This window comes from Erinaceus europaeus, chromosome 2 (assembly GCF_950295315.1).
Source record: "Erinaceus europaeus chromosome 2, mEriEur2.1, whole genome shotgun sequence".
In the NCBI taxonomy this organism is placed as follows: Eukaryota; Metazoa; Chordata; class Mammalia; order Eulipotyphla; family Erinaceidae; genus Erinaceus; species Erinaceus europaeus.
Window position 1 is genome coordinate 1,140,305 of NC_080163.1, and position 13,671 is coordinate 1,153,975.

Sequence of the window (13,671 nt, forward strand, 5' to 3'; positions counted from 1 at the left end):
AGCTCCCCTAAGCTCTACCAAACTTCCACATAGTCCCACACTGAATGTTCTTTGTGTTTTCTGAGGCTAGAGGCAGACACCATGTTGGTGCCAGGACTCTGGAGCCAGGCTGGCAGAGTCCCGGGGAATCTGTGACAGAACTTGGAGATAGAGATTACTACAGGAGCTGGGGAGCAGCACAGGGGTTATGTAAAAGATTCTCATGCTTGAGCGTCTAAGGTGGCATGTTCAATCCACCATACCACTTTTAAAAGATATTTCTTTATTTAGTTTCCCTTTTGTTGCCTTTGCTGTTTTATTGTTATAATTATTATTGTTGTTATTGATGTCATTGTTGTTGGATAGGACAGAGAGAAATGGAGAGAGGAGGAGAATACAGAGAGAGGGAGAGAAAGACAAACACCTGCAGTCGTGCTTCACCACCTGTGAAATGACTGCCCTACAGGTAGGGAGCCAGGGGCTTGAACCAGGATCCTTACTCTGGTTGTTACACTTCATGCCACATTCGCTTCTTCTTCTAGCATTTGCCCTTCTTCCATAGCCAGTCAACAGTGTCAGGTTGAGCCTGATGTAAAGTTTCGAGACCTCCTTTGAATCTAGAGAGGTGGCAGTTGTTGACTATGTGGGTCATTGTCTGTAGCCGCAGGGGCAGTTCGGGTCGTCTCTGGCTCCCCAGCGATGGAATATAGCGGTGCACCGGCCATGGCCTGTTTGATAGCGATTGAGGAGGGCCCAATCATAACATGCTAGGTCAAAGCCGGGTTGACGCTCGCAGGGGTCTGTGATGAGGTGTTTGTTCTTTACCTCAGCTGACTGCCAAGAGTCTGGAACAGAGAAGTCAGTGTAGGCGTAGGGGACCAGATTGGGTGATGAGACGTCAAGCGTTGGACAGGGTGGGCGAAGATATCCGCGTATATTGGCAGGATATGGGCGTATATTGGCAGGATATCCGCGTATATTGGCAGGATATCCGCGTATATTGGCAGGATATCCGCGTATATTGGCAGCATAGATGTGGGAAATGAACTTAGATGATGCTGCATCCCGACGAATATCTGGCGGGGCGATGTTGCTAAGAACTGGCAGCCATGGAACCGGGGTGGAACAGATGGTTCCAGAAATTATCCTCATGGAGGAATATAATTTGGAATCGACCAAGTGGACATGGGGGCTACGGAATCATACTGGGGCACAGTATTCTGCAGTGGAGTAGCATGATGCCAGAGAGGATGATCGTAGTGTGGAAGCGCTCGCGCCCCATGAGGAGCTGGCCAGTCTTGCAATGATGTTATTCCTCGCGCCCACCTTTGCTGCAGTTTTTATGAGATGTTCGTGAAATGACAGAGTGCTATCAAGAGTAACGCCAAGATAGACTGGCTGGGCTTCATGCCGGATTCTCATATCGCCAAGCTGCACATTAAGCTCACGCGAGGCCGAGGCATGGTGTAGATGGAAAACAGATGATACCGTTTTTGCAGTGCTAGGGATTAGTCGCCATTTTTTACAGTAATCAGATATCAGAGACATGTCTTTCATGAGTGTTTCCTCGAGATGTCAAACTTTGTGCCTGAGTTGCACAGCAGATGTCATCGGCGTAGATGAACTTCCTTGAAGAAGTTTCTGGGAGTTCATTGATGTAAATATTAAATAGCATAGGAGCCAGAACAGAGCCCTGGGGGAGGCCACTTGAGACAAGTCTCCATCTGCTAGACTTGTCACTCAGATGCACCTGGAATCTTCTGTTTTGGAGAAGAAACGATATAGTGTTGGCCACCCATGGAGGCAGGCATCTTGAGATCTTGACTAGGAGACCATGGTGCCAGACCGTGTCATAGGCTGCTGTGAGATCTACAAAGGCAGCACCCGTCTTTAAATTCTTCTGGAATCCATTTTCAATGTAAGTTAAGAGGGCCAGGGCTTGTTCACAGGTAGATCTTCCTGGGCGGAAACCAGCTTGGGTAGGTGACAGGAATTTCTCTGTAAGATGAGAAATACGTGACAGAAGCAGCCTCTCAAGGAGTTTGTAACACACGGAGAGGAGAGAAATTGGTCTATAGCTGGTGGCCAGTGTTGGGTCTTTCTTTGGTTTCAAAACCGCTATAATCTTTGCACGATGCCAAACTTTGGGCATAGACTCAGATTCCAAGATGTGGGACAGGAATGAAGCGGGCGGGACCCAGGTTAAGAATGAGTTCTGGGGTGATGTTATCATAGCCAGCAGCTGTTCCAGGTTTAACCCTCTTCAAAGCGTTTTCCAGTTCAGACAGTGTAAAGGGAGAGAGTTTTAGAGATGGACAAGATAACCGGAAGTGGGATGACCACTCATGGGAAATTTATCTTTTCCAGACTGGGTCGATCTTAGCACGTCCAACTTGAGTTAGATGACTGGCCACTGAGTTTGGAGATACGGGAGGATGGGAGACGGGAGGGGGTTGGCTACCAGCACCCAGTCTGTGAAGAAGCTTCCAGGCCTTCCTACTTGAGTGGATGAAGTTCAGACTTTCTGTGAGTTGTTGCCAGTGGGCTTGGCATGCTGCATCCAGGGAGGCAATGAGATGGTCAGCCACATCTGGGTTGCCCGACTCATCATACTGCTTTAGTAGTTGCTCGCATTCAGCATCAAGACAAGGCATATAGTTAGCACATCTCCCACGAGGAATGGCTTCGGAAGCTGCTTTGAAGATGGCTTGGCGGAAGCGCCTGTAGGAATCTTCAGAGGGGATAGAGTTAATTGGAATTTCAGGAATAGATTTGTTGGTAAGATCACTGAACAGATGCCAGTTTGCTTTCTGAAAGTTCCATCTTAGTTTCTCTGAGCACAGAATCACTGGGAGCTGGAGACCAATGTGGATGATAGCTGGGCTGTGATGACTGTGCGGGAAGATATTGAGAACTTGTCTCGTAGCGGGAAAGGCTTGGCCGTTGACTGTGCTAATCCAGCACAGGTTAGGTGACTAGTCTTTATTCCATCTAGCACTGTGAAAAGAACCTGGCTGTTTGGGATCGTATAATAGGGAGAGGTCATTCGCTGAAGCCCAGTCAGCTAAGATAGAGCCGTCAGCACGAGTGGAGGAATATCCCCAGTCTTGGTGATGACTATTAAAGTCTCCAACGTAAACGGCTGGGTGATTCGGGCTAGGCAGGACCTCATTATCCCATGAGGCACTGGGAGGCTTATATACGTTGATGAGCTGAATAGTTCCAATAGTAATGGAGTCGTAGAAGGTCGAAGAGGCCGTATGGTAAACATCCGCAAGACACGATTTGGCATAGATGGCTCGGCTGTGTTTAGGATGGAGATTATAGCATATTAAATTGAATCCACTGATGGTGAATTGAGCAGCTTCATCGACTGATATATGTGTTTCTTGTAGGCAGATAACATCTGCCTGATGCTGTATCGCCAATTGACCAATAAGAACGTGTTTGGCAAAGGACAGCCCCATAACATTAAGTTGGAGGACTCAAAGAGCAGGAACAACAGCTTGAAAGCTGTCAGGAGCTGCTTGTTGCTGGCTTTGAAAATGACTGGGATCCATGTGGATTCAGTCGGCTAGGAAGGATCGTCAGTTTCCCCAATGAATGGGTACTCACATTCGCTTAACCCACTGTGCTACTGCCCAACTCCCTCCATCATACCAGTTTAAGTGAGAGTTGTGGTGTTCTCTGGAGAGAGAGTTCTGGGGCTCAAGTGGGGTGGCTCCAGTCAGGAGGCAAGCTTACTGACCCTATCTCACCAGTTCTAGTGACTGTGTGATAAAGAAAAAGGGCTTGGGGAACATTCTGGTACAAACACTCGCTTTATTTGTGGGTGGGTTTGGGTATATATAGAGATTTAAACAAAGAACATTTTTCAAATACATCAGAAATTACAGATTTATTAAAGGTCATCTTGCCCCTGATAGGGGGATGATATGACAAGAATTGATGAGATACATAAAGGTCAAAACAATTACTCTCCTGATGCAGGCATTTAATTGTACAAAGGCAGCTGAGAGAAGAATAGGGGCTAAACCAGTAAGGTGAGATAGAGAAGGAAGAACAAGGCTTGATGTAAATTAAGGACATCAAAGGGCACCAGGAAATAAGATTTTGGGGGGCTTTTCACTCTCTGGTGTTAGGAGTGTGTGACAGGATGAGTTGTTCCTTTGTGATCAAAAGGTGAAGTGGATGTGTGAACTTTGAGTGAGTGAATATTAAAGCAGGCAACCATTTGGCTGACAGCAGGGGGAACTAAGTGTGAGGGGCCTGTAAGCTTTCTGTGAGCTTGAGAGTCTATCAAGGAGAAACTGAGTCTAGGAGACTTTTCCGTCGTGGCTCATCTCTATAAGGAGAGAGGCTAACAAGTGGGGTGTCTCTCCAGACCTCCATTTGAGGATGAGGGGAGCTTCCTCAAGCTCTACTAAGCTCTCACATAGTCCCACAAGGGAGGGAGGAAGGAAAGGAGGAAGGAAGGAAGAGAGAGGGAGAGGAAGGTAAAAAGGAGGGAAAGAGGGACTATGATGCTGACTGAGAAGGTTGCACATTTCAGGCATGGTCTCAGAGAGAGGAAGGAAGCAAGGAAAGGAGAGAGGAAGAAAGGGAGGAAGAGATATAGGGGGATAAAAAGAGGAAGGAGGATGGAAGGAAGGAGGGGTGGTGAGAAAGTAAGGAAGAGAAAGAGGGGGAAGGAAGGAAAGATGGAAAAATGAAGGAAGGAAGGAAAGAAGGAAGGAGGGAGGGAGGAAGGGAAGAATAAAGGAGGGGCTGTGCTGCTGAAATGGAAGTGGGCACTTTGCAGGTGTGGCTCTCAGCAGGGCTCTGTCCAGTCTCCCCCACTCTGACCCCTCATGGCAGGACTCCCTTCTCTGCTCTCAGCACCTGCTCTTGGGCAGTTCCTCATGGGCCCAAGAGCTGGGTATGCCACGAGCCACAAGCCGGGGCTTCAGCACTTTACAGAAGGCAGGTAAGCAGCCTTCACTGACTGGCACTCTTCACAGGAGCCTGCCACCAGAAAGGGGTTTCTGAAAAAGCTTAGGCAGGTACTGGCTTGAAAGGGGGTGTCTGCATGACCAGGAGGGCTGCAGGGCTGATTCTCAGGGCTGTGCTTGGCCCTGGGTGTGGCGGTCACCACCATTCTGCTGTTTGAGGAAGATTCTGTGTCCCTCAGAGGAGCTGTTCACAGCAGGGGCAGCACTCAGTCCACCTAAGGAAACATGTGCCCTTGAGAACCAGCAGGACAGGAGGTGAGCACAGGTTGGGGGCAAAAGGGAACTGGGGGTGCAGCCTCAGGTCCCAGGAGAATGGAAGAGCCATCCAGGGACAGTCAGGATCAAGGGAGAAACAGAAACCAGCTGAGCTGCAGGTGCTCTGCAGGGAGCATTCCAGGACTGCTGGCTGCCAGGCCCCTGCCCTCCAGCTCTCAGCAGACTTGAGCCCAGGCCTGCTGGGCCTGAGTCTGTGCCTGTGTCCCCATCACTCAGGGGAGAAATTGTTGTCACTCTGCCACCCTCCTGGTGGTGGTGGCACCCTGGGTGCTCCTCTGGCTGTGCCGAGCCTCCCACAACAGGACCCCGAGGGCCAGCAGCAGCAGGGCAGCCACGCCCATCCGGATCAGGTTCTTCACCCTGTGGTCCTGGGGCTGAGGGGCTGCCACTGTGGACACAGCAGTGTGGTCTTCAAGGGGAGATACTGGAATTGTGGACACAGAGGACAGGGGGTCAGGGGAGGTCAGTGTCATCCAGGCCCTGATATCACCCAGGTTCCACTTCCCTTGACAGGATGGAACCCTCTGACCAGCCCCAACCCTCCTCACTGTTCCTAGAGCTGGGCTTTCTCTGTGTCAGCTTGCTCTGTGTGGGCTTGCTCTGTGTGGGCAGAGTCAAGGAGAGATGGTGCCTGGAAGGTGACACAGTGGAGAAGGCCCTGGAGTCTCAGCAGCAGGCCCTGCATTGGGTCCCTGGCAGTGCACAGACCAGTGGGCTGAGCTGGCTCTTTCTCTCTTTCCTGTTTCTCTCATTAATAATAAATTCTACTTCTGGGAGGTATGGCCATGTAATAACTGTCATTGAACTGTCTCTCTTCCCAAAATATCAAATAAATACAAGGAGAGACCCAACTGAAGTCATAATCTATAGCTGAGGATACTGTGGCCTCAGGTGGGAGTTCGAATGTGGGTGGGACAAAAAGGGGTGCAGGTAGAGGAAGAGCAAAGTCGGGTCAGAGCTCTGGGCACCACAGCACTGAGCTGTGACATTTTGGCAATCTCAGTTTAAGTGCAGCAATAATTAAGGTAATTTGGAGAGCCAGGAGAAAATAGAAAAGGGCTTAAACTTCTCGACCTTAAAGGCTGTATTGAGCTTTCTGAACTTAATGCAAGGACACAACATAGACCAGAGCACTTGTGACCACAGGCAGTGCAAAACACACCCCCATCCCACCTGCCAAGGATCATACAAACAAAAGAAACCTAGAGATCACAAGAGCACCACTGCTGGCCAGCGTAACCAGTACAGAGTAGCAGCTGCTGCATCTCTCCACTGTCCCTGTGTTGGTATGCTTCTAAAAACCCCTTCTGTTTCATTAGTTTAATCTTCCCTGCTTAACACTATTCTATTTACATAACCACTTCATTCTATTTACATAACCTCTGTTAACAAGCACCACCTTCCCTCCAGGGCATTGGTGGTTTAGTGGTAGAATTCTCACCTGCTCCGCCTCCTCTCCTTGTCATACCCTGATTTTCACCAGTCACTTTTCTCTCCACCCTTTCTGAATCTCATCCTGTTCCCACCCTACTGGGCTAGTATATTTATAAGGACAAGATTGTAGTTTTAGTTTAGGTTAGCTTGGTATAGATTGCGCTGCATCCTGCATGAATAAAGAGACACTGCGTACAACCCAGCCATGAGTCCCGGGTCGTCTGTCTCCCATCAATGAAGCTCAGCCCGACATCCCTGGTCAGAAACAAGTCAATTCAGGCCAGTGTGAATAGTGGATTGAATGGCACTGAGACAGGGACCTCATCACACACCATATCCCATGGTTAAATCAAGAAGAAACATTGCAGAAATTAACCAGGACAAAAGTCCAGACAGAATCTTCCTAAGTGTTTTGAGTACAGGACCCAAACACTAATTGACCTATTAGTCACAGGAGTGAGAAAAGAGTTTGAAAATAGCATCATCAGAAATGAGGAAACAGCACATGAGACTCTGAAAGAAAACACTATCTGGAGGTAATTGGAGAGTTGGAAGCTGAAATAGCTGAGCTAAGATCACAGCTAGCTGAACAAGCTAAGACAGTATCATAACAGGGTAACAAAATAACTGAGCTACAGAAAACAACAGAGGGGAGAGAGAAGAGAATAAGTGAGACAGGAAATAGAATTAGCAAGACTGAGGATGAATTAGAGAAAACTAAGAAAGGAAGAAATCTCAAAAAGAGATAGAGAGTTACTTAAAACTACAACAGAGACCTATGGGATGACTTCAGATGAAATAATATGCACATTATTGGCTGGCCAGAGGAAGAAAGAGAGGGAGGGGAAGAAAGCATTCTTCAGGACATAATAGCTGAGAACTTCTGTAGTCTAGGCAACATCAAAGACGTAAAGGTTCAAGAAGCTCAGAGAGTCCCAGAAGGAATAAACCCAGACTTAAAGACAACAAGATACCCAAAACACCAAGACACATCATATTTAGAATGGAAAGAAATAAGGATAAAAAAGGATCTGAAGGCTGCAAGAGAAAATTAGAGTCACTTATAGAGGAAAACCCATAAGATTAGCAGCAGACTTCTCCACACAGACACTACAGGCCAGAAGAGAATGGCAGCATACCTATCGAGTGCTCAATGAGAGAGGCTTTCAACCAAGACTACTGTATCCTGCTAGACTGTCATTCAGACTAGATGGAGGCATAAAAACCTTTTCAGACACGCAAAAGCTGGAAGAATCAACTATCACCAAGCCTACCCTGCAAGAAGTTCTGATATTTCTCCTATAACCAATCAGATCACAGTGGTCCGGGAGGTGGTGCAATGGATAAAGCACTGGCTTCTCAACCATGAGTTTCTGAATTCAATCCCCAGCAGCACATGTAGCAGAGTGATGCCTCGTTTTTCTCTTCCTGCCTATCTTTGTCATAAATAAATAAATTCTTAAAGAAAAGATCAATAAAGTTTGAAAAAAACCAGACCACAAATATACCATAAATCAGGACACTCTAAAATTTTGGAATAATTTTATGGAATTGATGGAAATAAATATAATGGAATGGCATTAAAGTATCTTCATTCTATAATATCAATTAATGTCAATGGCCTGAATTCACCTATTTTAAATAAGGCTTTTTATTATTTATTTTCCCTTTGGTTGCCCTTGTTGTTTCTATTATTGTTGTAGTTATTATTGTTGTTGTTGATGTCGTCACTGTTGGATAGGACAAAGAGAAATGGAGAGGGGAGGGGAAGACAGAGAGGGGGAGAGAAAGGGAAACACCTGCAGACCTGCTTCACCGCCTGTGAAGCGACTCACCTGCAGGTGGAGAGCTGGGTGTTCAAATCAGGATTCTTATTCTGGTCTTTGCGGTTTGCACCACCTTCGCTTAACCCACTGTGCTACCGCCCAGCCTCTGTATTCACCTATTAAAAGGCATAGATTAGGAAGATGAATCAGAAAACACAACCCAATCTTATGTACTCTGTAGGAATGTAACGTAACTCAACAAGACAAACACAGACTCAACGTGAAAGGATGGAAAACTACCATACAAGAGAGTGGACCACAAAAAAGGAGCAGTAACAAGTATTCTGAATCTGAAATGATAGGCCTTAAAGCAAGTACACATTTAGAACATAGGGGTGGACAACTAACTACTTAAGGCTCAGAGGGTCAATCAATCAAGATGTCTTAATGATTATTAACATGCAGAGCACCCAAGGAGAGGCCATATAAATACATCAAACATCTACTGAAAAGGCTACAACAATAAATTAACAGCAACACAGTAATAGTGGGGGATTTCGACACCCTTGGATATTAGACAAGAAACTATCAAATACTTAGAGGAAATTATTGCATAACTCTTTACCATCTAAATTTTAAAGGCACCATCAATGACATAAATCCAATTAAAAAATGAAATAAAAAAATTGAACCATAAACACAAAGCAGACTTGGACTGGGTCTGGTGTATTGCACCAAAGTAAAGGACTCTAGGGTAGGCGGTTAGGCAGAACTTGAAAAACAAGCTCAGAGGGGAAAACTCTAAGCAGAACTTGGACTGGAGTTGGTGTACTGCACCAAAGTAAGATTCTGGGGTGGGGGAGGTTTCAGGTGCTGGAACCTGATGGCAGAGGAGGATCTATGGGGGTGTATTGCTGTGTAGAAATGTTAAGAATATACAAACGATTGTATGTTCCTGTGTAAACTATTAATCCCCCAATAAAGAAATTTAAGAAACAAACAAACAAACAAGCAAACAAAAAATCCTGGGGTGTGGAAAGACAGCATAATTCTTCTGCAAAAAACTTTCATGCTTGAGGTTCTGAGGTCCCAGGCTTAATCCCCAGCACCACCATCAACCAAACTTAGAAAAATAAAATCCTTCTCAACTTTAGTATTAGAGAGACACAGATGAGGAGTTCTTGGTCCTGTCGTCTGTCCCTTGGGCAGGCTCTATAATGCCCTGCTTCTCTCAACACAGCTATCCCTGAGTGACCCTTCCTCTGCTGTGAGGGGTCAGTTCCACTGGACTCTCTTAAACTTCTGTTTTGCATTTAGACTTTGCCTCTGTGTCACTTCCACAGCAGCCCCTCCTTCACCAAGAGCTGCAAACATCTCTCTCCCGCCTGAGCTGTGAGCTCACTGGGACATCACCTGGCCTCAGCTTCCTGTGGGGACTCTGTGGGTCTCTGCGAAGGTCAGCTGTGAGCACTGCTCTGTGAGGTCACTCTTGGGGGCCACAGCCCAGCTGACTCCTAAGCACCAGGAGTCTGTCAGGAGCCCACGAGACTAAGAGGAGGCAGAGAGCATGACAGGGTCAGCTGGCCTGGGTGCTGGGGAAGGTCAGGGTCCCCTCCCAGGACAGATCAAATCTGTCAGAACCCAGAGCAGAGCCACAGAGGAAGGTCAGCATCTGTCCAGGGGCCAAACAGGGCCCTACAGGCTCAGGAGGGAGGGCTTACCAGATGCCCCTCAGTGACCAGTGGGCACTCAGGGCAGCCCACACTCTCCTTACCTGACCCAGGCATTGTGCCACACTCTGTGTCTCTCACTGGGGTACCTGAATTCTCCTCTCCCAGCCTCCCTCCTGGGGCTCCCCTGACACCAATACCTCAATAAATTTTTGGGAACCTCAGACTATGAATGGGGCAGGAGGGGACCCTCACCTGAGACCAGGAGCTCCAGGGGCTCACTGGGGGGTGACCACACCTGGGGTCTGTCACTGTAATTGCCATGGCATCTGAAGGTCCCCCTGCGGTTGGGGGTCACAGGGTCCACACGGAACAGGGCCTGGACCTGCCCACTGGGGTGTGGCTGTGTGTCCAGGGTCCAGGGGGACGTGTCTTCTCCTTGCTGAGTCAGAACCATCCTGTCAAATCTCTGCCCTGAGGCACACTGGAGGGTTACGGTCCCTCCTGGGGTCACCACAGGGCTCGGCAGAGCTGACAGGGAGGGTTTCCTGTAGGATCCTAGGAGAGGAGGTGGCAGCATTGGAAATGGGGTTCCCGCTACTCCCCAGGACTGGTGTGATGGGGACCCCTACAGGGCAGACCCCCTTCCTGGGGAAGAGCCTGAGCTGGGGTTCCTGAGTGAGTCTCACCTGAAACCACCACCAGCTCCAGGGGGTCACTGAGCTCTGACCAGTCAGAGGAGATGAGATAGAGACATCTGTATATCCCTGCTTGTTGCTCTGCCAAGTAGGTGACAGAGAACTTGGCCTTGTGACTGGGTGTCCACGTGATCTCTATGTCCCAGGGTGCTGGGCTTTGCTCTTTATTCAGATGGAACTCCTGGGCCCCCAGAGTCCCCTGACACCAGAGAGTCACAGGGCTCCCCCAGGGGACCACAGGGCCTGGCTCAGCCCAGAGGGTGGGTTTGGGGAGGGTTCCTGGAAGGAAATCAGAGGTGGGGTCACAGTACAGTTCCACCCCCAGGCCCCAGCTCTCAGGCCACCGCCCTCCCCGATATACCGCCACTAGATGTGGGCCCACTAGAGGCCTCCCAGGGCCTCTAGTCCCCAGTCCCCAATGAGGGCCCTGGGAGCCTGGGGACAGACTCACCTGCCTGAACACAGGTCCTGGGGCCCACACTCAGCCCTGGAAGAGAGTCCCTGTGAGAGGGGTGTCCTGAGTCCTGAGCACAAGTCTCTCCCCCCACAACCCCTGAGTCCTGGGGCCCTGACCCAGAAGGCCTAGATGTGGGGTCTCTTCCAGACTGGGGTGTCCCCCCTGGTCATCTCACCCAGGCAGAGCAGGGCTGTGAGGGTGGGGGTCATGGTGTGTCCTCCTCTGGGCCCAGTGGCCCCTCTGAGAGCAGCAGAATTGACAGACACACAGTGTGTTCTCTCAGGGCTGGGCCTCCCTGTCACAAGGTTGTCATGTCAGCACCCCCACAGAAAGGGGGAACTGCCCCCCACAGGAGGCTCAGTCTCATTTACTAAGAGAGCAGCCAGCCCAGTGCCTTCCTGAGGGGACCTTGATGAGCAGGGACCAGACCATGTTGTATCAGGACTCATCCACAGGGTCCATTCTCATAAGATGATCCCACACACTCTGGAATCATGGGCAGTGCTAGGTGTGAGGGGACTCAGGGCTGTTGCCTGTAGGCTCAGATCTGCAGACTTGATTCCCAGGTCACTGTGCTGTCAGCTTGGGTCCCTGTGGTCTGGGCACCCAGGGGAACCAGGCAGAGAGGGAAGGAAGCAGAGCCCAGAGTGTGGGCTTTCTCCCTACCACGCCCGCATGGACTTCTCTGTTTTGGACAGCAGTATCCTCCTCCCTCTATGAGCATCCTGGGCCATACTACCCCTCAGGCCCCGTCTCCTTGCAGAGCTTCCTTCTGTCATGTGGGAGGTAAGAACCGGTTTAATCCAGATCTCCCACAGCCCATGTTTCCCGATGCCAACAGCCTCACTGCTCTGTGTTCTCAGTGACAGTTCCCAGGACTTGGGACCCAAATGATCTTCCAGAAACGTCTGAACATGAGGCTTTGGCAACCACCCTCAGGGCTCAATGCAGGACTGTCCTGTGGTGGGGTCCTGGGGGACTCCGGGGTCAGGGAAGCAGAGGAAACCTGGGGAGAGTCCATCCAAAGTCCCCGGGTGTTCAGGGCCCTGAGGTGCAGAGCAAGTGCACAGTCCCTGGTGTTTGTCCTCCCCTGGGCCTCCCACAGCTGAGTCTTGGGTTCTTCATGGGCTGGTGAGTCAGGCCTGGAATAGAAGGACCTGGAGTGCCACCATTCTGTTCTGCTGAGCTGTGTTCACATGCGGGTCTCAGGTTCTTCTAGGGTCTGATGATGGTGAGCGGCATGTGTCTACTTTTATCCAGAGCAAGCAGGGTGCCAGAGTGCGCACGTATGGATAGAGGCAGGAGGGAGGCAGAGGCAGGCAGAGGAGAGGCCTCTGAGAGCTGCCGCCTCACCTGGACTCTCAGCTCAGGTGCGGGGGCACAGGCCGATCTCTGCACTCGTGTGGGTTCACAACCCCTTGTGGACACGCTGCAGAAGGCGCCCAAGGACGGGGCGTTAGTCCCCATGGAGTCTCAGATCAAGATGTAGAGCCACAGAGTTGAAGGGCTCCCAGGTGGTGAGATGCCCCCCGGCTCCCTGCTGCCACCAGGGGATGGCTGGACTCTCCTGCCATCCCTGTGACTCCCTTGCTGCCCTCCACCAGGTGCCAGGGAATGGAGACTCGCCCATGCCCTGTGGTATTCTCTCATTGGCCAGAGCTATCCAGCTTCACCCAGTGAGGGCAGCGCTCCTTGTTCCCACTGGCCTGCCTTCCAGAGGACATCCCAGAGGGGAACACTGGACAAGGTCTGTCTCCAAACTCCCTTGTTTATTGGCCTGTGGCTGTAAACATGCCTCAAAAGGCCATATCTCGACTCACACTTGTTGGCCTGCTTCAAATTCTGCTTCTAAGACTGCCAGGATAGCCTGAGGGTGCTTCTTCCTTAGCAAGTGCTCTCTCGGTTGGAGAGAACTCAACTGGAGCCAACCTAGGATGCTGCGTGGGAGAGGGATCAGGTACTTGTGATGAGCTAGCATCGCAGGAGAGAGACTCTGGGACTCTTGGAGCCAGAAGGCAATCCCAAGTGTGTTTACTTCAGAAGAGCAGCTGTATTTATACTCGCCAAGTAGGGTGGAAACAGGGTGTGAGGTAGAGAGGGTGGAGCGAAAAGAGAGTGGTGGAAATCAGGGTGTGACTGGGAGAGGGGGCTGAGCAAAAAGACAGTTCGAACCATGGGGGATTAAACCAATGCCCTGCAAGCAGGGCGGTTCTCTGGTTGTGTAAATAGATCGCAGAGTTAAGCAGGTGGAAGCTGGCATACTTCCCAACATCTCCCCCTTTCTTTTAAACTAATGGCCATAGTATCAGAAGTGTGGGGTGAACAGAAACCTATATCATAGAGGCATTTTCAAAAGAAATGGCACAAGACATGGAGTAAAAAGTAAGAGAGCAGCAAGAA

At 49.8% G+C, this 13,671-nt stretch overlaps 1 protein-coding gene across 1 annotated transcript; it reads right to left on the bottom strand.

Moving 5' to 3' along the window:
* Nucleotides 1-5,476: 5,476 nt before the first annotated feature.
* On the bottom strand, nt 5,477-11,480 carry LOC132537068 (leukocyte immunoglobulin-like receptor subfamily A member 5). Its single transcript, XM_060186508.1, has 5 exons — nt 11,447-11,480; nt 11,266-11,301; nt 10,806-11,093; nt 10,372-10,674; nt 5,477-5,670 (listed from the first exon to the last, which is right to left on the bottom strand). The coding sequence occupies exons 1-5, from the start codon at nt 11,478-11,480 to the stop codon at nt 5,477-5,479; spliced, it is 855 nt and encodes a 284-aa protein (XP_060042491.1).
* Between the last annotated feature and the right edge of the window lie 2,191 nt (nt 11,481-13,671).